At 48.5% G+C, this 27,648-nt stretch overlaps 1 protein-coding gene across 3 annotated transcripts; it reads right to left on the bottom strand.

Annotated features, from left to right (window-relative positions):
* Positions 1–160: 160 nt before the first annotated feature.
* Positions 161–27,648, bottom strand: B3gat1 (beta-1,3-glucuronyltransferase 1). Of its 3 annotated transcripts, none has more exons than XM_031344472.1 (7): positions 27,262–27,648; positions 9,858–9,952; positions 9,531–9,713; positions 5,002–5,510; positions 4,104–4,400; positions 3,406–3,506; positions 161–2,306 (listed from the first exon to the last, which is right to left on the bottom strand). In XM_031344472.1, exons 1-6 carry the CDS (start codon positions 27,282–27,284, stop codon positions 3,420–3,422), a joined length of 1,194 nt encoding a protein of 397 aa, XP_031200332.1. In that variant the 5' UTR covers positions 27,285–27,648; the 3' UTR covers positions 161–2,306; positions 3,406–3,419. The 3 variants fall into 3 exon arrangements, with proteins under 3 accessions (XP_031200332.1, XP_031200334.1, XP_031200335.1); XM_031344474.1 differs by having other exon boundaries at positions 9,567–9,713; positions 27,262–27,645; XM_031344475.1 differs by having other exon boundaries at positions 9,842–9,952; positions 27,262–27,291.

Here is a 27,648-nt window from a genome sequence, read left to right as displayed (position 1 = left end):
TATCATGGTCTTCCGTATTTGGTGGGTAAGCAAGCCCATGAAGACCGACTGCTACGTGCTGGGTCCCTGAAGAATGCCTCTTCATAGCAGGCATCTGGTAAATATTTGTTGGACAGTTAAATTAATAAACGAGAATAAAATAAGACAGGGCTGAAGAGGATTACAACTGTTAAAAACCATATTTGACTTTTAATTTTGAAAACAAATTAAATACAGTTAAATAAAAACAGACCAGATGGCACAGCAGCTTGGGCTCCGCCCTCACACCAGCCTCTGCCCATGGTGCTCCTGAACCCCTGGCTTCACTCCTCTGCGGTCGTGTTTTCCAGCGAGGGAGTAGGGGACAGCCTGGGTTTGGAGGGCAAGCTGTCATCATGGACCCAGTTCTGATTTGCAACAAACTCATTCCCAACAGAGATGAAGGCCGCAGTCCACCAGGATTGTAATTTTAAATAAATACACATGCAGCTAAGAGAGGACATTACATGAAAACAACTGAAGTAGCATCTGCCAAAAAGTAAAAAATAAAAATCCTATTTTGTTTTTTGTTTTGTTTTCACTTTCCTAAAAAGAGCACTGAGTTTGGCTAAGAAGGCAGCCTCAGCAGCCCGTTTGACCTTGGCATTCACTGGCAGTTTCTATGAATGAGCAGCAAGGTGCCCAGACATAAATTCACCCATCGGATAGATTCCCTGTGCCCTTCATTTGATACCAAGGGGTAAATTTCCAAAACAATATCCAAAGTGTAAATGGTTAGGGGAGATGTCCTACAGGGTGGCTGTGGGGTCTGATCCCATCAGGTGGTTTCCTGAAGGCTGTGAGAAGTTAAATCCATTTCAAAATAGGCAGCTGCTGCTATTCTCTGAAAGTTAGATGTGTGGACTGAGGCTCATCCACCCAAGAGTGGATTCTGATGACTCCCGGGCCTGTCCTATGAGTTTTAATGGAGTGGGGAGCTGTTAGCAGTTAAAAAATAAATGCCTCTTCAGTGGGCTTGCGCCCTTTCCTTCCCCCACTTGGGAGGAAAATTGTGCTTCCAACTTGTAGGAGCTGGAGTGAGATTACCACCAGAGGGCCCCATGTAGCCAGGACCAGGAGCCTCTCAGATGCTGACCACCCAGGCAGATGCTTCTCTTGGGCGGCTGGGTAGGTGCAACAGCAGGAGCATACTGTTCTGTCTGGGGTGGAGAAGGGGCAGTGGGCACGAGCGAGGCAGGCTGGCTTTGCAAGCTTTCCCATTTTGTGTGAGATAGAGTGATTTCCAAAGCAGTATGTGCCCAGGTCTCCCTTCCTTTCAGTGTTTAGACATTTCCTGCTCTTTACCTTGAGCCCATGCTAATGCACCCCTCACAGAATCAGGAAAGGGCTGGGATGACTGGACCTCATACTTTTTTCAGGAAGAGCTCTGACTGTTTATTACTGTTATCTCCAGCCCTGAGATCTGTGATTCTCAGGGGTTTTAGGAAGAGGGCTATTGCTTCCTCAATCCAAACCCAGCAAGGGGCATTGCAGCCCAGGGGTATTGGAGAGGCAGTATGGACATTGGGGTGACTTGGTTCTTAATCCAGGTCCATCTGTGACCCGTGCTGGCTCTAGGCCCACCACCTTGCCGATTCTGGCACAGGCAGCTTGAGGGACATGGGAAAGGGCTTTGTTCTCCTACAGCCTGAGGTACAGGGGAAGCTGTAGGTAGGCCCAGGCTCCCCCAGTGCAGGGCTGGGTGCCAGGTGGGATCCAAGACAGCCTTATGCCCTGTAAACATGAACCAGAGGAGAGCCAGAGGTATTTCTGATTTGGGAGCAGCTCTGAGGAAGAGCAGGTGTGAAAGAGGAGTGTTGGGGCATCTTCATGCCCCAGGCTGCTCTCTGGTCTTCAGAATGTCCTGGCTGGGCACATGCTGTGTAGTCATGCTGGGCCCAAGAGCAGGGAGCCATGGAGAGCCATGCTGTACTCAACAGTGGGGTTTTCTGACCTCCCTCACCCCAGCATCACTCCAAAGCAGGGTCCCCTGCTCACACAGCCTCATCAATGAAGGAAGCTTCCCAGGAGATGTGCTGAGCACAGGCTTTGCTGGCAACTGGAATCCCCAGCTCTCAGGTCTTTTAAGCCCCTGGCCATGTTGATGTAGAGGACCACAGGTCTGGGATTCTGTGCTTAAATTCTCTGTCCTTTATCCTGGCATCAAGCTGGGCTCTCTTGAAAGCCTTCAGAATACACAAGAGGTGTTCCTCTGGAGTCTGTCTCAGAGTGACTATCAGCCATGGGAGAGGATGGAAGGCCAAGATCAGGGTCTGAGAACGAGGTTCCTGTGTGGGGAAAGTAGGAACAACAGGGGTGTCAGCTTGGGGCAAGGTGGCAGGCAGCTGGAGCTGCAAGTAGAACAGAATGCTTGATCCTGAGTCCCTAGTGGATGCCACAGAGGCTCCCTGGGTTCCCCGTGGAGACATTTTTGAAAAGCAAGTGGTGGCAATTCTTCTAGTAATATGTGAGGGCAGAAGGTGGGATGAAGCTCTGCACCGAGGCATTCCAAGATAGATACACTGGCCAAGGATTTCAGGTTCTTGGATGACACCCTGGAGTCCTAGACACATGGTGTCTGCAGATGTACTGAGGCAAAAATCAATGTATTTGTCTGCTATGAGCCCGTGGATCTGTGGTAGGGTCTGGAGTAGTGAATGCTGGAACAGTGCTTTCAAGAGGCAAGATCACAAAAGGCCCCTCAAAACTATGTAGCTTGGCCAGCCACTTAGCATAAATCCCTTGGGCTAATGTGCCATTTTGGGCAAGTCATTTAGCTTTTCTGACAGCAATGTCACTTCTAAAGTGTAGGTAGATACCCTGGCCTTACCTGATGGGATATAAACAATAAAAAAAAAATAAGATCTATTGCATAAGATTTGTTATGTTCCAGAAGTTGATTTCAGTGCTCTCCACATAAGAAAAAGCCAGGAGCAGAGAAATGACACTAGGCTAAACAGAAAAGTAGTACCCTGGTGTGGGAGTGGGCTCTAGGGCTTATGCTTATGAAAGGACTCTAGGGTTTATGCTTAGTGAGCCCTTTCACCGGCTACTGAAAGTTACAGGGCTACTGATCTGGTGTGGTACATCCTCACCACAGCTCTGTTGGAAGTTATCCACAAAGCCCCGTGAACAAATCCATATTGCACCCCCCCACTGTGGGCCACACCCCATGGCCAGCAGGACGATAACAAGAAAAGAGTGAGGCCAGCAGGATTCAACTCTATGCATGGAAGTGGCTCATTAGTTGTCGGGGACATAATCTTTGGCCACGCTTCTCCTGTCCACATGGGTCTTGTTCTCCCACAAGACCCAAAGGAAAAGTCCTTGGAGTGTTCCAAACTGGTGCTGTTTGTCTATTGCACCGGCCAGTCTGGCCTCTCCTACCTGCATCTTTAGTTTCAGATCTCCACTGAGGGGTCGGTGAAGCCCTTCTTCCCCTCATTGACCAACACTGGCTTCTCTGTTCGTGTATGCCAGACCAGGATCTGCATATCCGGAGATACAAAATAAAGTGATGCTGATCCTCAGATCATTCTGTCACCCTCTGGCTCCCTTCCACACTCAGCAAGTATTTCTTCTGGCCCCCCTCCCTTTCCACCTCTGCTCCGTCAAGTTTTTAAAACCGTCCTTCATTCATCCTCCCTTTCTTGCTGTTTGTATATGTGACACATTCAAAACATCTTCTGAAAGCATGAATATCTAAAGCTTCAGAATACAGACCCATCTCAAGATTTCCCAAGTCTGTATGTGTGTATGTATCTGTGCCTATGTACATGCATACATATACAGGCATGCATGTGCTGTGTATATGTGCATATATGCAAGTGTGCACCTTCACTAATGTGTGCATGAGTGTGCTCAGAAGGGGTCATAGGTTCTCCTAGGAAGAGTCAGAGATCTTTGGAATTCCTTAATGGAATGCCCTCCCCTTTCCCTGCCTATCACTGCAACTGCCTTACAACGATTTTGGGTGAGGACTGAAGACAAGCAAACCCTCTTCTTCCCCCCAACCCCACCCCTGATCTACAGAAGGTCTGTGGGGTGATTGTATTACCAACTGTCAGTTTGGAATAGGGTCTTACCTTGGTACAGTTTGCTGCCTTGGGCTCCAGGTCATTAAGGGTGACAAGTTCTCGAAGGAGACTGCTTTCCTGGTAACCTCCCTTCACACCACGTAGTTTAAAGTAAGCCTGGCTTCGCTGCAGGATGAGCCGGAGATTGACAGCAAATCCAGCCATGTCTATTGCAAAGGGCCGGTGGGGGTCGAAGACCGTCTTCCAGCCAACCACTTTCCCTGCACCATTCACCCGTGGGGCTTCATACCGAAGGCCACCAACGAAGGCCACAGGCCACACAGACACCCTTCTTGTGCTGCGCATCTACAAGGTGAGAACCCGAGTCAGGATATTTGAACGTAGGATGAAAACACTACTTATATTCCCACAGGATGTGGATCACTTAATGAGTATGTGGGTCCCCATCAGCCTGGCCTCGAGACCTGCTACTGATTTCTAGGGGAACCCCTAGAGGATTCTAACTCAGGCTGCACACAAGACATCTCTCAGCCAAGATGTTACTTGCCTTATCAATATGGCCCAATAGTCTTTCCTCCCTTGTACAAGGTCTCTCAATATTGTCATTTTAAAATTTGAAATGAACTTCCCTCAAAACTAAGTGGAGATTCTCAAACTGGCCACCTAAGAGGATTCTGATGGCCATGTTAAATGACCCCATAAAAAGGTCTCTTTCAGAGAACAAACCTCTAAGGTCTGGACTGGTTCCTTTAACCTATACTGAGGTTTTTCCCATTTTTTTCTCTGGTTCTCTGCACTGTGCAGTGAGCCTAGCTTAGGGCTCCCTGTATTTGTCAATGCATGCCACATTGTCCTTTCATGGTTAGTATCCTTTGGTATGGTCCCCACATCCTTCAGTCCCCTGGATCCCCACTTGCTCCTCACCCTCCTCTGGTCCCTAGCGCACCTCTTCAAAGAGCTCCAGACTGTACGTGTTGTCATCATCCGCGAAGTACACTACTCCTGGCTGAGTGGAGTTCCGTGGGAAGGTCTCCCGCAGCCAGCGCAGGGCCAGGTTGCGCTGCATGGTGCCACGTGGGATGCGAGGGTCTCGGGCATCACCTCGCAGCTTGTAGTTGCGTGGTGTCTCTACATGCAGGTGTGTGTAGTTGAGACCAGTGTCGCGCAGCAGGCGCGCTGTGAGGGGTGTCCTGCGTGGAGCATCCTCCACCACTAGCCAGTGAAGGTTGGGCACATGCAATAATGTGTTGGCCATTCGCGTCAGCTCTGCCTTCTGCACCGGTCTACTGTAGGTGGGCGTCACCACATGGATGGTGGGGAGCGTGTCGGACCACGGTGGCGGCCTCGTGTACACGTACTCTGTGCGCACCACCTCCACGATGTCACGGTCGGACATGCAGTACTCCCTAGGGTCCGCACCGGGTGGTGCCTCATGGCGGGGATCACTTCCCTCATCTGCAGAGGTGGGAGAAGGTGGTGCGGGGAGGGAGGGGGACGAGGGCGCTGGCCTGGCTCTGATATAGGGCTTTCAAAGTCACCCACCCTTCCAAGACAGTCCCTATTCTCTGCCCCTCTGAAGAACCAACATCAGGGCCTGCCTTCTTGTTTCCATCTTTAGACCTGAGGTTCCAACCTATGGACCTGGAACTCTCATGAGAATTTTCCTAGTATAGATTCCTGGGATGAACCCTTCATCATACTTCACAAGCGTGTAGCTATTTGAATACAACTGGCCACCTTCCAGTCATCTATCTCCAGCTCCTCAATGCATTAGGTTCTAAATGAAAAAATGTCCTGACTCTTCACTTCCAGAGTCTCTTCCTCATAGGGCAAAGCTGACCACAGAGCAGAGATGAACAGCTATGTTCTGTGGTGTGGATCCCAGAAAGCCAGAAAGTGGTGGGGATGGGTGGCTACAGCACAGTTTGGATCTCAAAGGGAAGGGAAGGTTTCACACAAACCCTCTAGTCAAGTGAGGCCTCTCTCTCCTGGCTTATGTAGCAGATCTTTGGATTTGGGTACACAGTATAGCATTTAACCACTGCATTTGATTCCAGTGGACCTTACTCTAGCTGACAATACAGTTTTGAATCCTGAATGCCATTTGAGTTTAGACATTCTTCCTTTTTTGTAGACACTTGCTTAGTTTTTCCATTAGTCTGATGTCTACCTCCTAATTCCTACTTTCTAGACACATTCCTTTGTCTCTCTGGACCTACAAACAGCTCTCTTGTCCTGGTGTCCACTAATTGCTACTCATCTATACCCCAAGGATACCAGGAGGGACAGTGATACTGCCAAAGCCTGTTCGTCTGGACACATGGACACAGACGTGGGGCAGCCATCATTTTCGTTTTTCTTTTTTTTATGGATTTTTATTAGATATTTTCTTTATTTACATTTTCAAATTTTATCCTCTTCCCCCATTTCACCTTCAAAAACCTCCCTATTCCATCCCCCTCCCCCTGCTCACCAACCCACCTACTCCCACACCCCTATCCTGGGATTCCCCTACACTGGGGCATTGAGCCTTCACAAGACCAAGGGCCTCTCCTCTCATTGATGTCCCACAAGGCCATCCTCTGTTACATATGCAGCTGGAGCCATGAGTCCCTCCTTGTGTGCTCTTTGGTTGGTGGTTTAGTCCCTGGGAGATCTGGGGGTACTGGATGGTTCATATTGTTGTTCCTCCCATGGGATTGCAAACCCCTTCAGCTCTTAATTTTTCAAAAATGGCCTGTTCCAAGTTGGGAAGCTCTGAAGATTTCTTACATCTGTACCATCTTCCTGGGTGGGGAACCTGGCAGGCCTACTAGAAGGAGCAATCAAGGCTGTTGGTGTTCCTGATTTCAAGTCCTGGATCTCCAAGTGATGATTTTGGATTTGAAGGATTCACGAGTCAAATACAGTGTAGTGTTCACTGCTCACACGTATCTCAGTAGGAGTGTTAATGGCTAGAGGGCAGACTTGGAAACTTTGGCTCAGATCCTGCTGTCTGCTGTGACAAACTGTGAGGTTTAGAACAAGTTTCTTAGTTCCTGGTGCATTCATTTCAGTGGCCACAGAATGGAGCTAGTAATATTAACTAATGCTAATAGCATCTGTTTGATGGAGTTACTGTATAACTAACAACACATATCAGGGCTTGGGTCACTACTAGGCACAGTCACTCTCAACTCCCGTATAGGACACCAGCTGACCTGCTTCCTTGTAGCTCCACATATTTATGGTGAGGATGGTAGGAGCAAGCCACAAGAGAGGGCTGGAATGCAGGCACAGAGAGAATGCTGGGCCACGACCCCCCCTATTCTCTCCTACTGTTCTTCTATCACCACTTAATAGCAACAGGCCATTTTGCAAGGTGTGGAATGCAATGTAGATGAGCCCAAGTGATTCACTTTTGTCTCCTAGGGAGTGCTTATGAGCTAATATCACAAGGGACATGAAGTCTAATACCTAGGCTGCAGAACAAATGCTGAGTGAGTATGAGAGGGGTCAGGGAGACTGGCAGAGATATAGCTTATCAACAGGGAAAGACTCCCTCTTTAGGTTAGATTGAAAAGAAGCAATGTCGAAGAAAAGGGATAATGTCCAGGATATTCTGACCAGAATGCAAGAATTCATTTATCTGGCAGTTGATATTTTGGAAACTGGGGTTGAGTTTCCATTTCTATCATTGAGATCATCCTATACAGGTGGAAACCCATGTCCTGGGGAAGTTCTCCATGTGCCAGGGCCTGACTGAAACCTGCACTCAATCCTTCAACTTGGCTTCAGGGATTTTGCAACTCTGAATCCTCAAAGGCTTTTGGTGTGATGTCTCTGACCCTCACTCTGCCAAGAGGACAACAGACATTATGTCATTTTATATATGGTAGTTTTAACTCCTCTGGAATGATGTATTCATAGGATAACTGTGATTCTAAACTGACAAGCCCCCAAAAGAGGCACTGGGTTGTGTGCAGGGGATGACATCATGCCGATGACCAGAGTGCCCAGCAAGGGCAGTGGGGTTGCAGCAGGAAAACTGGGGAACTGCAGGGAGGTTGAATGACTGACTGTATTCTACAGCGGATATCAGAGCATGGATTGTGACCTGCACACTGTTGCAGCCAAATCAGTTGAAGTCTCTGACTGCAGGGCTCCCCAGAGCATCCATCTGTTGTGGGAAGGGCTTGGGCACCTTTCTTTTTCCTGTTCCCAGGAAAGATGGTACATATTAGAGTGGGAGAACATGCTGCCTATCTGAGTGTCCCAGCTAGGTGGAGCAGAAGATAGCTTTAGTAAGACTGAATGAGAGGTAGCTAGATGTGGGAGGCAAGGCAGGGCTGAGGGAGGAGATTTGGGCGTGAGTAAAAAGGATGTCTCAAGACTCATAGCTAGAAGGCCATTATTTTAATCTCAGTTTTTCTACTTGCTCTTGGAAGACTTTACTTCCTTCCAGCCTTCATCCAGTTAATCTTCTAACTAGGAAAATTGAAAGGTTTTCTGCATCAAATACAAGCTGGGATGTGTGTAGCTCTACAGGTATAGCACTTACCTACCATGCAGTAAACCTTGGGTTGTCTCTCCACAATTCAAAACTAAAGCAAAACCCAAAACATTCCCTCCAACCACAATATAGGCCAGGACTCTGCACCTTCCTTGTCACCCCTCTGTGTGGTACTATGGAACTAGGTATGCTTGTTTGTGTACACATTAGTCTGGTTTGATTTCATTGTTTAAAATTTGACACTGCTTTGGCTATTCAGAGCCTTCTGGACTTCAAAAGGGACCATGCTTCCTAGGGGTACCTCTTTTATAGAAAGAGTAAACACCTAACCACATTCCTGCATCTTCACCAGACTACCCACCGCCAATCTTCCTCTGGCTTAAAATCACCCAAGACCCCAATACAGGACAGGTGAAACCATGCTAATATCCAAAAGCCCACAGATCATCCAATCGATCCTTTTGAACCCAGTGCATGCTGGTCATCTCAACACTGGAGAGTCAGAGGCAGGAGAACTGCCATGTGTTTGAAGCTAGTCTGGGCTACATAGTACTAGGCCAATTAGACCTATATGGTAATATAGCTGTCTCAAGAAAGGAACATCTGACCAAACCAAACCATCTGCTTCTGAGCCTGCTTAGCAGCTTCTATGACCTTTCTCTATCTGAAATGACCATATGATAGGCTTTATCCTAGCTTGTTTCACCCCCTCTGCCTCCTGAGTAAAAGCCCCATTGCTTCCCCACAATGCCTCATGTATCATGGAATACTCACTCCTCTTGGAAACTGAGACTCATACTTGATTATAACAAATCCCAGGTACTTAAAACAATGTGTGTGGGGAGATGGGGGGACAGAAAGAAGAGGAGGGAGAAGAGCAGGGGGAGGCTTTCAGTGGAGTCTTAGAGGGCCCCAAATACCCCCAAGGTAAGATCTGGGCCCAGGTTTAAAAAGCATGATGGGGGGTGGGTAGCTCTTATTACCAAAGCCAGGCCAGGGTGGGGGTGGGGTGGGCTCACCCTTGTGCACAGCAAGCAGAGGTGCGAGGCTACTCTGGTGCCAGACGGTGATGAGCAGTGTCCAGGGAAGCACGATGAGGACAATTGCAAGGATGTCCCGTCTCTTCGGCATCTCCAAGGCTGGCTGCACCCACAGCTCCTCATTACCTGAGCGGTGGCAAGGTCAGGGGAGGGTGGCCACGGAGCGCCGGCAGCACAAGGAAGAAAAGAATAGGCATGGGCCGGCCGGCCAGGCACAGGGAGGTAGAAGCCGAACACTGACCAGTAACTCTCACCAGCGCTCACACCCACCCATTGTGGAAGCAAGTTTGCAGAGTCCAGCCTGATGGGAGTCTGCGAAGGGGCAGTAGTCCAGGGCAGGGTCAGGAACCTTCAGAGGTTGATACCTGTAAGAGAGAGCAGTGGTGGATGAGCCAGAGATGTGTGGACATGGATCGCAGAGGTTGTCCTACTCCAGACCCACAGCATCCATAGTTTCTCAATGGACCATCCATCTCCCCAGAGCCTTTTCTGTATAGCTGTCTGGGTGAATGAGCCTGTGTCTTTCCCTTGAGAAGCTGACACATACAAGAGCAGTAGGATGCAGTGCTTAAAGACACAGATTTCAGAGACATTTGCCATGGTTTAATTTTAATGGACCTGAGCAGAAGCTGTGGCTTTTGGCCAGTTCCATCAACTCTGTACTAGTTTCTAGACAAAGCTGTTCTCACAATCAAATGAGTTAATTTTCAGAAAGCACCCAGGGTGGTCCCTGATAGAAATGTACTAGAAACTCTGGCTGCTATGCTGTTCATATTAGCATAGGTAATTTTTTTTTATAGCTTTGGCCAAGTGGAAAACTTAGCAGACCTCCCTCAGGGATAAACAGAGATGGATAGGATTGGACACCACAAGGGAAGACGACCCTCAGGGCCCTCCTCTGTTTATATCTGCAGGGAATTCTTGTAGGGCACCTTCTTCTCATAGGATGAGCCTAAGATCAGAGGTGAACATCAGCAGGCAGAGGAGCTGTTCTCTGAGGAGCTGTCGTGTAGTAGGGAGACACTTCTCAAAAATGGCAGCTACGAGAGCCTGAAGAAAGATCCTTGTTATAGAACAACACCATGGGCTTCACTCTTGGTTCTGCAGAGGATCTGCTAATAGATACTTTCTTGGGACCTGGTTTCCTTTGTGACAAGAGTGTAAGTGTGACCATCTCATAGCTCCCTTGGGGATGGTCACATCCTTTCCTCCTCTTGCTCCTGCCCCTCCTGAGCAGACGCTGCTGGGTTCATGGCTGGTAGGAGCACTTGGCACTCTGGCTGGCCCTCAACATGTTCATCATGCTAGAGCCCATCATTTCATGGTAGACAGTCACTCCAGAGGCCATATTGTCTGCCCTACTCAGCCCACATGTGCTCTTGGTCTTTACCAATGTTGAGAGTTATGGCTAACCAGAACATTTTGTGACCCAGTTTTGGGAAGAGTGTACATTTTTTCTTCTTCTCAGGTTGGGATGAGCCAACATCCCATACCCAGCCCTTTTCATGAAAGACTTACAGTTCCTAGAATCAGTGTCAGCTGCCCCAGCATCACTCCCTAGGCTCTCCCATGGATCTGGTCTCTCCCCTCTGAAACACAAGTTGAGATTTATCTTGGGGCAGTGTTGGGAGGCGAGGCCTGTAAGAGATGATTGTGTCATTGAGAAGGACTAATGCCTTTCCTCCTCCTTCGAGAGCAATTTGTTCTAAAGCAGGGCCATGTCTTATGCCCCCCTCTTCCATGGCTGTCCACTCTTCATGCTGCTTTCTATGAACAGAAGCAGTACACAGCCCTCACCAGACCATGTGTTTGCACTTCATCTTCCAGAACCATAGAGCGAAAACCTGTTCTTTATAAGCAACCCAGTCTTGGGTATTCTCTTACAGAGACAGACAACAGACTAAGAGAGGGAGGTCAGATCTGGCTGGGGCTTCGGAAATGTCTGCTTCTCAAATGGGCCTGGTTTGGGTGAAGGGTCTAAATCCAGGTTGGGGAAGCAGAAGAAAGAAAGTGGGCATGGCATGGCGTTAGGCTGTGTATGGGGCTTTCCTGCTTCTATGGCTCTATCCCTGGGCAGCTGCTTAGACATGTAGCTCATTCAGGCTCCCTTATGTCTGCCTGCATCACTGCTCTTGTTAACTGGCTGTCCTACAGTATTCAGGGTGTCCAAGGACAAAGATGGCCGACACTGTTTACACATGTACTCTGCTATAGTCACAGGTACCCTGAGAGGCAGGCACTGGTGTGTTTCTATTTGAAGTTGGATTCAGTGAAGCAATATGGGTAAGCAATTTGCCCCTGGTCAGAGATGGGAAATGATGGAGCCTGAGTTACATGGAGGCCACATGGCTCTAAGCTATTGCCTGGATAAGTACTGGCTTAAGAGCCACCTTCTTCCACCATAGGTACCTTAACTATCAATCCCAGTATCTGCTGGATGTTGAAACAGGAAGAAGGAACAATGCTATGGGCCTGATGTAGGGGGCCCGATCCATGTAGGAGTGTCTAATTCCATCTCATTCTTTTTTGGTCAAAAAAAAAATCTATGAAAGAAAAGGGAGGGGAGGCAGAGAGACAAGCTCTAAAAATAAGCTTAGCAATAAACCCAGTTGTGCATTAATTACTCTGGAAGCCATTACAGCTTGAAAACCCCATAACTTTAATGGAGGCTATTATAAGCATAGTGGCAAAATCGTGGAGCTAATTACCAGGCGGTTATTAAGTAGAGCAGAAAGCACCCCAGACTTGGAGAACACCATCTGGCCAGCAGGGGATGGGTCCACTGGCAATGGTGCCTGGCTGTGGGCAGGAGACCAGGGGTGCAGGCTGTTCCCACATTGGCCTCTCATACCAACGTGGTTTGTCCTATGCAGACTATGGTTTCAGCCAAGGTTTGGAAGAATGTGATTGCCTGTGGCATCAGCATGGATCTCAGAGTGGTTTTTCAGGCCTTGGATGGGGCGGGCAGAAGTACCAACAGGAAGCTTGGGGAAGGTAGGAGCAAGGTGGAGAGAATAGGGTGTCTGAAAAATAAGCGGCACTTGAAAGGGGCTTTATGATGAGAAAGGACGTGTCTGCGTGGACAGGTAGTGGCTGAGGGTCTGCTATGTTCATGATTTCTAATGCTGTGCTCATACACCTGCTCATGACTGACCCCAGTGACTGCTGGCTTCTCTTACCAGCAAGTGAAGACACGAGGAACATCCACTCCCCTGGTATTCTCTAAGCATCCCACAAACAGGGACCAAGTCTATGTTGTGGGTGCAATGGCTAAAGATCAGTAGGGAGTGGCCACTGGATGAGAAGCAAGAGCTAGGACGGTGGCAGGACAGACCCCGGGGGTTGCTGTGCTCTCACTGTTTACTTCCCTCAGCTCTGCTTTTAGCTTTAAAACATGCATGTTGACGGGGATAGTTGTAATAAATTCTCAGCGCTGCTGTTCTAACAACCTGAAGCTATGGTAACTGGGTCTGTGTGGATGAAGACATGTCCTACACGAGGAAAGAGAGGTCTGGGTGTGTGTCAGTCCAGACTCAGTTTCAGAAGGTTGTCATTATGGCTCCCTATGGAATTGGGTCACACTGAAAACCATAAACCCTTGGAGATAGGCATAGTTGAGGAGAGCTAGTCCCAGGATATTTTTTCTGCAGGCTTCAAAGATGAAAACTGGGCTACAGATGAAAACTGGGAGTGTCTGGGGCTCAAAGCATTCTATCATCCAAGGCTGGAGGAGAAGTTAGGCTGGACAGACTAGTAGCCGCTTGCCCCAAGAGGGTCAGAGGAGTGTGTAACGGGGGGGGGGGGGGGGCGCTCAATGCTAGCCAGAGACAGAAAGGCTTGCTTCTGATCCCACGGGTATTTAAACAATACCCCCGACACCTGAAGATGGGCTTATTGATCTCCACTTGAAAATATTAATTGTGCATTAAGGATTTATGCCCAGTAATTCTGTACGTAGTTAGCTTCTCAATTAGAGGACCCATGAAGATGTGTCTTCCAGATTGTGCAGTGTAGTGTTATTCTCAGTGAGAATAAGTCTTGCGTAGTATGTGTGAGTTCCTAAGCTCAATCCCCAGCATCATAAAACAAACAAGACACTCAATAAAACACTTTTCATCCACATTCAGAAGAATGTGCAACACACTGGGGAGCCTGGGAGCTGACAGAGGCTAGCTAAACCTCTTTCTATAGGATCATAGCTTCTCAGGAGGTACTGGAACTGGGGACTCTGGTGACTGGGGAGGTTCTTGGCCCTCAAAGAAAGGGGGATGAAAACAGAAGGATGAGGTAAATTGTGAAGAGTGTAAAGGTGGTGAAGTGTTGGCCCTAAGCCCAGCATCACTCTTCCCTACACAGGGCCTCTCCATAGAAACAGAGGCACAGACTTTGTTCTAGAGATCTACAGGAGTCCCTAATGGGATCAAGGGATTAGTATTGATTCTGCAGCACTGCTCAGGAAAAGCCCAGTGCCAGAGGTAATCAGCTTGCAGCCCAGTCAATCCATATTTCATTAACCTAGCCCCAGCCCTTCAGCCACAGCAATGCTGCCTTGGGCCCACACAGTTTCTCCTGGGGTACAGGGCATAGACATTGACTGCTCCTGGTATGACAATCCCTTAAATACATAGGGGACATGTAGAGCCTTCTGTTCTCCACTCATATGGGGAGGGGGGAGAGAAGTCTTCTAAGAGTTCCACTCTAAATCGTACCTTGACATATGGCAGTTTTGTAAAGCTCAACCTTTTGATGGTCACAACTGCTCTGCATGGTGGGCTGGAGACCTTGTCCCCACCTTTCATAGAAGGACATGAGAGCTTAGGGACGCTCCCTGATATGCTCAGAATCTCAGTGTTAAAATGTAGATGAGGTTGTGGACTTTGACTTCTGTTCCTTTCAATATCCACTACACCTCCTTTATATTGGTTCCTCTGGGTCTTGCTTTCTGGACCTCCTGGTCCATCTTTGGCCCACTCGCTGGAGATTTCTGCATCAGTAAGATGCTATATGGCTTCCAAGGCTACAGGAATTCTTCATCTTACCTGTATGTTGCCTGGAGAGAACAAGGGCCAGACCAGGAAATGGCTATGGCATCCTTCTTTGTGGCCTGGCCCTTGCTGCCCGGCACTTGTAATACTTATATGGTTCTGTTCTACCATCATCATGTCTCCTTCCAGCTGGGAAAACAAGCCAAGGACTCAGGGAGAAGGGGCATTGTGTTATCCCAGATTTGGTGTAAAGAATCATTTTCTTTTCTGTCAAAACCCACATGGTTTGTCTATTTTTTAAAAAAGGTAATTCCTTTGATTTTTTTTTTCTGGAAATGGCCTTGAGTTAAATTTAGATTATGATAATGTTAAAAATGAAAATAGCATTTTAGCCTGGCATGGTGCTCTGTGAGGCCAAGTCCTCTCTAGTCCATGGCAGACATTAAAACAGACTAAATAATGGTACCGGCTGGGTTTTCTGAAGCTACCTGGGTCATGCTAGCGGTCTATAGACCAAACTACAAAAACATCCACTTTGCACAGAGCTAATGCACAGGATGATCTGGATCAAACACCCATATTTTGTTCTGTGGAGCCATCACATGTCCATGGATATGAATAGGCAGAATATCAGTCGATAATTCACTGCCTGATGCTTGAGGACAGGCAGAGGCAAGCAGGCCACAGAAGCTGGAGAATTGAGCACCAGTTAAGAGCCATCATACAGCAGAGGTGTGATGGATGACTGCTTATGCTGAGGGGACAGTGGTTAGGTGGCGGAAGGTGTATAGTGTCCAGTTACAGGCCAGTGGCTAGACAGCATAGGGCCATTCAGCCCTTACCTCCATGATGTGGGAGGAAGTCTCTATCTGCAAAGAACCCTACATCCTAATCTGAGGGAAGAGGTTCAACTTCTCCCACCTCCTTGGCTCTTCTTCCTGTTACCTCTTCTTCCTTGCATGGGCTTCCTCTGAAAGACACGCCAACTTTAGAGAGGGAATGTCACCATCCACAAGGGAATCAACTTCATTAGCTATTGCTGTCTAACAAATTCCCAATTACTAAGGAACTTAAAATAACATGTATCTGCTATCTTCAGTATCTGAGTCAGGACTCCAGGCCTGGGTCCCCTGTCTCACCAAAGGATTAGCTGGGCTGCATTTCTATCTGTGAGCTTGACTGGGGAAGAATCTATTCCCATGACTACTCAGGTTGGCAAAACTCACCGGCCCACAGGTACATATGTACTCCTATAGCCTGTCCGGGTCATAGTTCTTTGTCATATGGTCCCTCTTCTGTCTGACCTCCTACTGTACCAAGTCAGCAAGGACAGAGTCCAGAGCTAACTAAAGCCCTACATGATGCACTGTAGCTGTGGCAGTAACAGATCAATATTTTTCTTAGCACGTTCATGACAATGACAGGATACTGATATATGAACACATGGCGTTACAGATCCTGTGTGCCATCTTAGAGGGCGCCTGCCTACCATAATCCTTCAGGTCATTCTCTCCTCCTTTGTGCTCCTCAGCTCTTGCCCAGCCATCACAGATCCCAATGGTAACATCGAGGGCCAGCTAAGCCACGTGTTTGGCCATTGTCTACCACCTCTCTGGCCACTTCTTTTGATTTTCTCTGCCTGGAAAGGACCCATGGAGGATGGTGCAATGATGCATGAGCTTAGGTCCTAGGTATCTTGTGGACCTCTCTTCTCTTTTGAGCCTTCATTTTCTCATGGGAATAAGATGGTGCTTCCCTAGGTGGGTTATCAGTTAGTTAGGAAAAAAGTTAGCATAAACTATCTGGCATGTATTTGGTACCAATAAACAGACACTTCTATAACTGTTAATCTGTCCAGCCTGTGAAGGGTTTGGCATGGGGTTCCTAGCTTGTTTGGATTACTTCCAGTGAAACCCCAGGTGCTCCCTCAGGGCTCCTGTAAAAGAGGAGATGGAGGAAGAGAGGGGCTGAGCTAGTCAGAGACAAGTTTCTCCTCAAGGACTAGCCTTGGATTTACCACATGACATGAAGCCATGGACAATGTTCATGTCAAGGAGGGCCATGGGAAAGGGGCTTACAAATGCTGTTGGAGCCAGTCCCACAGGACATCTTTTACCTTATAATTCTTCAGCTGTAAATCTGCCTCCCTTCTGTGTCCTTCACCCTATTGTGTCTCTTTGTCAGGCTTTTGTCAGAGTTTGATGTGCCGGGGTGAGCACCCGTGTTCAGTAGCTATTATGACGGTGGACGCCTGTTATCAGATCAGCCATGGTATTCCTTCCCACTGCCCTCATGTTGCTGATTGGGTAGAAAGAGTTAATCTAATGAAAGTGTCTCAGGTCCCTGCCCTTCATCTTCCTAAGTATGATACTTCGAGTTTCAATCAGGAAAGGATTGGTATTAAATGTTCCATTCTGAAAACACAGTAAGGCTGATGGCAAACCAGAGCACCTCCTGAGTGACTTCAGAGTGCAGGGGTCTCTTCTTGACACACATATGTACTTGTATATGTGTGCACAGGTCTAGCATGCCACCTGATGATAGAGCATGAGTTCACAGCTCAGTTTTAGTGATTGCTTCTAAGGTCTCTTGGAGAATCTTGGGATTGGGTCCCTGTTGGTATGAGAAGGTGTCTCACGTGCCCTTAGCTTCCAACACTCAGGCCTGGGATCATTATAAAAGGGCTGACGCCAGCATGCCAGTTTGCTCTCTCTGCAGTGTTGGAGTGGGAGGCAGCCCTCTAAAGATTTCACGAGGGTGGCTTCCAAGTTTCCTTGTGCTGTTTATCTTATTTAATCACCAAACCCTTACAATCCCAAAGCATTTCTTTCTTTCTTTTTAATATATGAGGTAGCAGAGACATGGGGTAGGGGTTGCATTTCCTCAAATGTCCCAGGTAACAGGTAGTGTGACTCTACCATTTCTCTTTTGGCTAAGGTCTGTTGTGAGCTTCCTGTTGGGATAGTCTTCTGCCTGAGAATGGCAAGTCCTCCCTCTCAGCCCTGTTTGACAGACAGCTCTTCCCTTCTTGGTACGTCAGCTGCATGCTCAAATGGCAACCAAGAAACAGAGATTCCTTTACCCCTGTGACCTTTTACTAAAATAATAATAATAATAATAATAATCCAAAATAGAACCAGTTTAAGGTGTGATGCAGTGATAAGATAAGTCACTGGAGTCAAAAGATCAGCCACAGGTAGAGTGTGGAATAGATCTGGCTATCGCCAGTGATCCAGGAGCCACTGCGTAATCCCTGTGTAGGTGCTGAGTGTGGGAATGGGTGCAGAGTGCAGAGGGGTGCTTTGCTTTCTTCCCCTTCCCTGAGTGGATCACCAGTCTTATCTCAGGCTTCATAATCAACCTCTAGGAGCCAGTCAATTCAAATGCTGTCCTTCCCTCCTGCATTACGAACCCTGGGAGCTAGTGAGTCTGACTTCTTCCAAACAAGAACATTCTCATATCCCTTGCCTACCCACCTCACCTTATTCCCTGGAGACAGGCACAGGGCCAGCAGTGTACTTCATTCAGTGCCACAAAGAGACCACACGAGGGTGTTGTCCTGCCTTTAGATTCTGCACAGTGTACCAATTTCTCTTTATTTATTTACCCATTCTACTTTTGGAGAATCTCTCCACCCAGCCTACTACTCTGCTTAGTGCCCCGTGAGAAGCCTGTGGGCTGCTCACGACATCTGTAGGTATGGCTGTACAGTTACTGAACACCCACTGGGCCAGCATTACCAATGGATGCTTGCTTTGCAGAGGAGGGACTCAGCCTATTTTGCCACCAGGCAGGCAGCAGGGACTACTAGAGCCACAGCTGCTTCAAGACAGCAGCAGCAGAAGCCATGTGGGCAGCTGGCCAAGAGGCCACATCTCTCTCTGTGCCAGGCTGCCATGCACCAACAGTTGGCAGAGAATAGTCCTAAACTGAGAGGCACTGCAATGCCCCTAGAGTCTTTGGTTTCAAGGCTGGGAGAGATACTGGATTTACCCTCTGATAACCTCAAGACAGAGGACAGCCCAGGGTTATGCTGCCTGAATGAAGTGAGGAGTGAAGGTGCCAGACACAGGGTGGAGCCTGGAAAGGATACCTACTCGATCCTTACTAGACCTGAGTAGTGTACACGGCTACGGACCACAGACTGGGTCTAACCCTGGAGCCAAGAGTCTGAACCTTGAGTATGTTGAAATAGCATGCAGAGCCTTTCCAGTTGTTGTAGGGCTTTTTATCCTAGGAGGAGGATGGATCAGTTGACACCAGCTTGCTCCCCCATCACTGACTTTCTCACTCTGATGTTGTTCAAGGCTATTCTCTGCTTCACATTCCCTTGGTGCTGAGGCCTGTGCTGTGTCTAGAGAAAGGTGCCGGCAAAGCAAGATGCCCCTGAGTCCTGTGTCTTCCCTAGCCTCACCTTCCCCAAGCCCATCTGTAATTACACAGTCATCAAGTGTGGGACTTTGTAAATGGCCATGCTCTTGCTGGATTTGATGTTCCTCCTCCAGGTCAAATCTGTGCATTTCCACCTGAGACCCAGGGCTCAATATGAAGGAGAAACAGCACCAGCATCTCTGCAGGCAGCTCAGGCTCCATAACTGCATCCCTCACAGGGCTATTTGTAGTCAGTTGAGGGAATCCATTGGAAGCATCTGGTTCACAATTAGCACTAAAATTACTTAGATCATGAAAAATATAAGAGCAGTGGCAGCAAGCTCTGCCACCTTGTTTTAAAACCAGAACTCCAGGAGTGGGAGGGGGCATAAGAAGGTAAGAAACAGTGTTATCCAAATACATTCCATGTGTTTGTGAAAATCATAATGAAACATGTTACTACATAAAATTAATATGTGATAGTAAAAACTGTAAAAACTCAGTTGGAAGTCACCACCTGGAAGATGAAGAGAAGGGGAACACTTCAGTTATTTCCCAGGGGTCAGTACCAGCTACTCACTGGGCAGTTTTTCTAGCATATCCCTCCTTCCTTCCTTTTGGCTAGGCAGTGCAGAGACTTCAGATCCTGGGTATGTAGGTGACTGGCACGCTGTAGAATGATAAGTGGGGGTGACTCTGGGCAGGTAGGCTTCCCCCATGTGGAAAGGTTGTGTTGCCTGGAACCTGGCACCCTTGCCCGGTTCACCCTGCTTTTGTTCACAGCATGCTCTTAACAATGACCCAGAACCATGTTCTGTGCACTCTCCCTATGGTATTGCTTTTTCAGGCAGAACAGCAGAGGCTTGGGACTAAAGGCCAGATGGGATGAGAGTCTGACACTGTGGCTTCCCTGGTGCTCTGATGCCTGCTAAAGACTATTTCTTCCTTCCCCTCTTCCTGCATAGGCTAGCCTCATATCTCTGTTGATCCTCCAAGATGCCCACTTAAAGAAGCACTATGGATTCCTGTAGGTCCTATGGCTAAAGCTGTAATTGTACTACGGTATGTCAATGGGGGATATATGACCTCCTGAATGCAATCATTTCCCTGTCCTTTAATCTCAGGTTGTAGGTTCTTGGGAACTTCATTCTTGCTACTCTAAGCTCCCCCTTCTACTATACCTGCTCTGTCCCTAAGGTTCATGCTGTGTGACCTCAGCTACCCCTACTGACAGGATAAGAAACAGTTAATATGATGTCCTGATGGTAGCTGATTGAACATACTTATAAATATGTTATTAGCCAGAGTGGCCAACTTGTGTGTGCCACTCCTCGTAAACACAGCAAGTATGTATGTGATTGATGGAGGGTACCTTAAATCTAAGTCCTACATGCAGAGATTACACTGACACTATCTATGTGTGCTCTGGACTATATATTACATGGCAAGCTGCTGGGTAGCTATGTATCACTGATCATCTCTCTGCAAAGAAGCCTGAATAGTGTAAGGCAGGTTTGCTTGCTATGCCCCTAGAGGGCTCTCTAAGGCCTCATGGGCTCTGGACCCAGACAAGGATCCTAAAAGGGAAGATAGATTTCACCTTCAGGGCTCAAGGGAGTGGTAATGGTACAGGACACTGGCATCCCTCTGTGTTCAGGATGCCCATGAGGAAGACTTCTCTTTGTCCCAATACTTCCTAAGCTGTTCAGCTCTCAGAACTGGGAAGGCCATGCTTATCTGGGGGAATGGGCATCTGAGGATCCTTACTAAACACAAGCTGCTGGAAGGAAAAAAGAGAAGCCCACACAGATACCAGATAAAATGGCGGCTATCCTGCATGCTTTGTGTTCCCATGGCATTTGAAATATAACTTCACTCTGAGTACCAATGTACTCAGTACATTGATCTAGCACTTTGTTCTGCATGGTTTGGCAGAAAAGAACCAGTCCACTGATTGGATGTTGAAATGAAATGTTGCATGTGCACATGCAACAGCCTTACTTACAAAGAGGAGAGATTCTGACATGTGCCACCTCATGGATGAATCTTGAGGACATTAGAAGAGAAACAAACAAGTCACAAAAGGGCAAACAATGTAAGTTATACTCAAATGATGTGTACCTAGAGAAAGGCAGAAGCACAAAGTCGGGCTGGGGTGATGATGCTCAACAGATGTGGAGTTGTAAGGTGGAGAGGAGTTTTATAAAACGGTAACTGAATTTGATTGCTGAGCTGTGTACCTAAAACAGGTAAGATGGTAAGTTTTATGCCACATATTTTTGACACAATAAATTAAGAAGGGCTTGCTGTATACACGGTCCATTTAGACCTGGCTAACAAGGACATCCTCATAGGCCCAGGGCTCTCAAGAAGCAGGTCCAGCAAGCTTTCCCTGAAGCTGGGTTAGGCTTGGTGTCCTATGTGGTCATAGTACCTTTCTGGTTTGTCTCTTGGGAATGTCACCATGAAGAAATCAGCTAAGGGCTCGATGGGTGTACCCCTTAGCATAGTGGGCATTCCTAGGCAGAAGCCTGCAGCCTGGCAGTGGAGGAGGCTAGCGCAGCAGCAGCTTGCTCTGAGACACAGAAGGAGATTTATGAGGGGGAGAAGAAGTTAATATCGACAAGTGATGAGTTAGGAGAGTAATACGTCAGCTTAAGTTCAGAAACTCTGACGGAGAAAGAAAATCACATGCCTACCGGCCGTTCATCATCCTAAGCAGGCTGCAGAGCCAGGGTCCCTGGCCTGTGGCTGAGCTGGAGTGCATGCCGGCTGGTAAGTCCCTCCACCTCTGAAAACAGTGTTTAGTTACTGTGAGGCCTTTAGGCAAAGGACAGTGGGGAGAGAGCAAGAGAACTAAGGGGGCAGGTAGGAAGGGTGTGAGGAGGGATGCCAAGGGCAAGAACTCTCTACTAGGATGGCCACAGAAGTGTATCTGACGCACAGCATCTTCCTTGACATATGGATGACTCCATCCACCATACTTCCCTGGGGACCAGCTAGGAACAGCTCCTGGAAACAGCTTTGCTCTGACTGGGTGCCAGGGCAGTGATGACGGGTGTGTGTCTGTGTGTGTGTGTGTGTGTGTGTGTGTGTGTGTGTGTGTATGTGTATGTGTATGATCCCCAATCTCTGAGGCTCAAGCATATGATTCCCCAGTCAGAGGGCTACAGATCTAGGCTATGAGTAGTTAGAGGCTCCAGAATCAGGTCTTAAGCCACTGTGGATCCCAAGCCCTCGCCTACCTCTGTAGGTGTGTGTGTATGTTCACCAAAGACAGGCCATCAGGGCGTTAGGAAAGTTAGAGTACTGTGGGGAAGAAACACTTTGGTTTGAGAGGCCTTAAACAAGGGTGGAGCCACTGTGGCATCCGTCCCTTCCTATCAGTGTAGGAAGCAGTCTGGAGTCACAGAGCCCAATGCTGGAGAAGCCTGGTGGCCCAGGGAGCCTGGGCATCCATACACCAGTTCCTTCCATGCTTCCAGTCTGCTTTCCTCACCCGCCACCTTTGGGACACCAGTTCCTGAATGCACTGCAGAAGGTCTATGTGGTGTGACTTTGCTGAGTGGGCAGATGTTCATTGGTTTGTGGCCTCCAGACTTCAGCTGAGGAAACAGGCACTTGACAGGCTCTGTCATCCCACTGAGTTACTGACACAGCTGGGACATGAACTTAGGGCCATGCTTGCTCTTTCACTCACTCAGTTGCTGGGTAGGTGATGGCTAATTCCTCTTTAGCAGGAGCCTTCTTGGCTTCTGGCCTCCATAGAGTTCAGGGACACAGCCTCCTGAGTTTGTTACCCTTAAGACCAGGGATAGAATAGGTGCAGGAAGAGCTCCCTCAAATTCCTTTATCCCACTCAGCAGGATGACACAGTGGTGGACTTTGTGGCAGGACTTAGGTGCTCTGTGTGTGTGTGTGTGTGTGTGTGTGTGTGTGTGTGTGTAAGAGAGAGAGGGGGAGAGGGAAGAAAGAGAGAGGAAGAGAGAGAAAGAGAGAGGAAGAGAGAGAGTGAGAGGGAGAGAATGAGTTTTCATTTTTTCCACCTTCAGACAGCAAAAGCAGCCCTTTTTATCTGGCAGCAGTCATTTAAAGTGAGGACACACTCCCAGCTATATTTTCTCTCCAGGGCTATATTCTATCTCAGGTCAGGAAACAGAGGCCCTGGAGGGGTTAGCATTTCAGGCAAGGGCAAACGCTGATGGCAGACAGCCTGGCTCAGAGTGGGTTGCTCAGCAAGTACTTCTGTGAATTGCCAAATAAATGAAGAATACAAATTGCTTTATATTTTCAAATAAAAAACAAAAAAAGCACCCGCTACTGTGCGCTCTGAGTGATTAGCATGATGAACTGCAATGACTCATCCCCTCTTCACCATCTTAATATTACTCCCATTTTAGAGATGAGGAATCAGAGGCATAGTGGGGTAAGCTGTACCAAGGCCATACAACCAATGTGGGGCAGAGGCAGAATATGAGTCTAGTCACTGTGGCTCCTGTGACCACACTATGCCAGACCCTCTGTGCATAGGCAGCTCACAACAACTGTTTAAGAGCTTTCTGGGCTGTAGGCAGCATTCTGAACGTATTGTTCAAGATGGAGCCACTGGCCACAGGTGGCTCTTGAGTCCTTGAACTATGGCTGGGGTGGTGAGGGGCTGCTTAGTATGCAAAGGGAAGCAGTCTAGCTCACACTCAACATTGGTATAGCATCTGATCCACAGTCAAATAGCTAGCGGCAATCCTGAGCCTAGAGAGTTGAATCTGGCTCCAGTGGCCAGATCCTTCCCTTGCCCTAGAAACAAGGAAGGCAAGCAGGATAGAGACAACAGAGCCTCACCCCTATGATCCAGGTCACACTGTGAAAATGGGGAGCTAGTCTCTGGTACTAAGTTACTTCTGACCACCAAGACCTTTGTCTCTGTCTATTCTGCACTTCATTGCTTTCTGTCCCCTTTTCTTCACATGAGCACATGGCTGGACTATACAGTTTATGCACATAGGGAGAAAAATCTTGCCCATGGCCCTGCGCATTGAGTAGAAGATCTCTAGTCCCTCGGGCATGTTAAATCCTCCAATCCATGCTCTTGAGCTAGACTTTGATTCTCCACCTTAGGGATATTGGTGATGGCAAAGCTGTAATCCCTGCTAGGAATTTGGCGCAGAGCCTGCCTCCTGTACTGCTGTCAGCTGGTGTGTGCGCAGGGAGCACAGATTCATTTTAATATTGGCCGGAGCTAAACCTCATTAGAAAAGTAAATTTGCTGTAGCTGCAGGGGAAAAATGCAAGCAATCCACACAACCTTCCCAAAGCTAAATAGAAAGCACAGGGTTTAGACTGTTTAATGCAATATGTCCTCATCACCAGGTGCAGGGCCTGGGACACAGTAGGTAAAGTCACTGCAAGTGGACTGAATTCTGGGTGACTTCTGGCCATAGTCACCTTTCAGCATGGAGAGTAAAGTGGTTATAGATTTAGTGTTTATAAATCTGAAAAAGTTTAGACAACCATTTATTGGTATTATGGGATGATTAAAATAAAAAATTCACTAGATATGAAAATATGATTCCTGCTGTTCTTCAATGGAGAGATGTCCTGGGTACTTTGGCTCTGGATCAGGAAGGGTAGGATCCAATTCAAAGTTGGAGGTTAGATTAACACAGGTTAAGGGGAGGGAGACCCAGATACTGGGAGAATAGGGGAGGGAAGGAGAATGTATAAAAGATATAAATGGAATTAACATTCATTGCTCTTATCTTTAGTCTAAAAAGATGATGCTTCCCCAGTTTATAGACTGTCAGGAAAGCATGCATTAAGAGGACTATTTTTTGCTCAAAATCCACTTAGCTGGGGACAGATGTACTGCCATGTAGGACCCCAGCAAGCCTGTTCAGAGGTCTGTCACCTCTGCATCATGACTATGTCTCCTAGCTGGTCCTTGGGGATTTCCAAAGATCGGCTTGTTTGGAGTCCTGACAAGAAGGATGGTGTATGACAGAGGCTTCTTTCTGTCTTCCCTAGGTGTCAGGCTTGCCCATTCTCTGCCTCCTTCTCCATCACACTACATGCCAGGTAAGCATGGTGAAGGCCAGAAGGTGAACAGTCCTGAACACTGGGTGATGCCACAGTAGGTGGCTCTCCTTAATAGTCCTGGGAGAGTTTACGTTTGATTTCATGACCTCTCCGTGTGGTGAGTCACCCGGACTCCATCAGAGTCTTTCTCAGTAGACAGTCCACCAGCTCCAGTAAGGGGCCTCCCTAGGAGAGGGTGATTGCTAATGTTATGGTGTGCAGATTTGTAGAAGGCTTGCACCTTGTCTAAGGCTTCACTCTGCCTCCTTCTTGTTGCCTCTCCTAGGCTCTGATTTCTCCTTTTGCTGAAGCCTGGCCTTTCCTACAGGCAGAGGAGCATTCAGGAATCCTTATTCGTCTCTTCTAACCACATGCTACCACTGGACTTCTTGGCTCCTTGGTCAGCTCACCCTTTCCCATATCTTATCCTTATAAAATATCATCACTCTGGGCTCCATATCATGAAGGCACAATAGACTTTGTCCTCCCTAATCACTGTGGGAAAAATCCAAGTCTAATGAAAAGCTTGAGCTGAAGAAGTGGGCTTGTTCTCTGCTACAGGCTCCCATTCTGGAGGTGGGTCCCCTCTAGCGATTTACCTGCCCAGGGTCCAGGGAGAACATTCAGTAGCACCTCATCCAGAAAGCACACACACATATGCAACCACGCCCACAGGCACAGGGTGATCCCTAAGCCCTTGGAGAGCAGCTGTATAAATGGGAGCAGCAAGACAATGGCCTCACTGCCAAGAGCAGGCATGCATGTATTCATCTCCCTGGTCCCATCACCCTAGGAAGCATTTTTCTCTTGTTGAAAGGGACAGAGAGGAGATGGAATGCAAGTCCAGGACCTTGGCGGCTCCTGGAAGTGAACTGAGCGGAGTGGGAGGTTTTGTGAAGGTTTCATTGGAAGGATCTTTGTCTTGCATGAACACAGAAAGGACCTGATGTTTGGTTCAATAGTGGTCACCAACTGAGCAGGTTCTAAAAGGAAATGCCTCCTCTTTGTAGTGACTCTCTCCGGAACAGGGAGCTGTTAAGGACAGAAGACTAGAGCAACAACAGCCCTACATAGCTAAATACCCAACTCAACACCAGTCACTTGTGCAGCTGCGTGCTTGCCATTTACACACACACATACACACACACACACACACACACACACACACATGCACATACACAAATGCACACACACACACACACACACACACACACACACACACACCTCATTATTTCTGTGCCAGGCACATGGATATCTGTTTCATTCACTGGCAACTGTATGCCACGTAGTCCAAGATCAAGATTCTGCTGGGCACTCCAGCTAAGCTGGTCTCCATAAAGAAGTACCCCCCAAGCATGGAGGACTCCACTGTCAACAAAAGGCCCTGCTCAAGGTCCTGTGCCTTAGAAATCTGGGGTGTGTGAGGGGCAGGTCATCTCAGCCCCAGTTTCTATAAGCTGTCCAGTGAGTGCACTAGGACTAGATCTGGCTAAGAAAGCAGTAGGTCATGAAAACCAAGTTCCTGTAGAGGTAGGATGAGGCAGGGGTGGGTGGGCTCTTGACCCGAGCAGCTTAATAGGAGTCTGACACTCCAGTTCCCCGAGGTGCTGGATCTGATACTTTTTCTCTTGCCTCACATCTCACTTTCCTTTTCTGAACTTGTGTGATAATGACCTGGTCCTGCCTCCTTCAGCTTTCCTGCACTGAAGGTCTCTAAGATTCACTGTCACTTTCCACATCTCTCAGCTCCCAGCACCCACAGGGAAAGATGTGCGGCGCTTGGTTCCCCTGAAAAGAATTAAATTGTGAATGTCCAGGAAAGGCAGAGACATTGGGGTCCCTGCCGGTGTGTAGGGGTGCAGCTAGAGCTGACCCCTTCTCCTGTGATCCCGTGGGCCACGAAGAACCACCTGCTGAGGTGGCAAGGGACAAAATAGCTAAGAGAAAGACCAGTTGTTAGAAGACTCAGAGAACCAGTTCTTGCCTTCATCCTAATGGAGCGGGGCAGGCAGCATCCTAGCTTTATTTCCTAGCCCCTCAGGTTGCAGGCCCTGCCAGCCGGCCCTATTTTCCGATGTCCCTATTTTGTGCAACACACACACACACACACACACACACACACACACACACACACACACACACACACCGCGCGCGCACGAGGGCGGACATGGCGTGGGTACTGATGGGGACGCATAAAGGGGCTCTGTGCACCGCGGAGGTGGGGGCTCAGGGCGCCGGACACTGACCTGCAGCAGCGAGTCCATATCATCCCTGGCGCGGTCCATAGCGGGTGACAGTCCTATGCCCTGGCCCCAGCGACCCAGAGCTGCTGCCCTGCGATGCGCGCGCTTCTCTCTTGAGGCGTTCTCCGGTTCCGTGCCCTCGGGGGCCACTTCATAGCCGCGGGCCCACTCTCCCGCAGCCCCGGCCGGCCCGCTGCCACGGCCCGGCTGCTTCTGGGCTCAGCCAGGCGGCGGCCGGAGCCCCGGAGCGCTCGGGAGGGCGAAGGCGGCGATGCGCAGGGAGGCGATAGGAGCCCCAAGAGGCGACGCGCGGGCCGGCCGGGCCGGGATGGCTGGGCGCGCGGCCGGAGCCCAGCCGAGCGGGCCAGCGCGTGGTGCCCTCGGCGCTGG

This window comes from Mastomys coucha, unplaced genomic scaffold, assembly GCF_008632895.1.
Source record: "Mastomys coucha isolate ucsf_1 unplaced genomic scaffold, UCSF_Mcou_1 pScaffold23, whole genome shotgun sequence".
Lineage (NCBI taxonomy): Eukaryota > Metazoa > Chordata > Mammalia > Rodentia > Muridae > Mastomys > Mastomys coucha.
The sequence above is the reverse complement of the archived record's forward strand: the minus strand, read 5'-3'. Positions and strand labels throughout refer to the sequence as shown.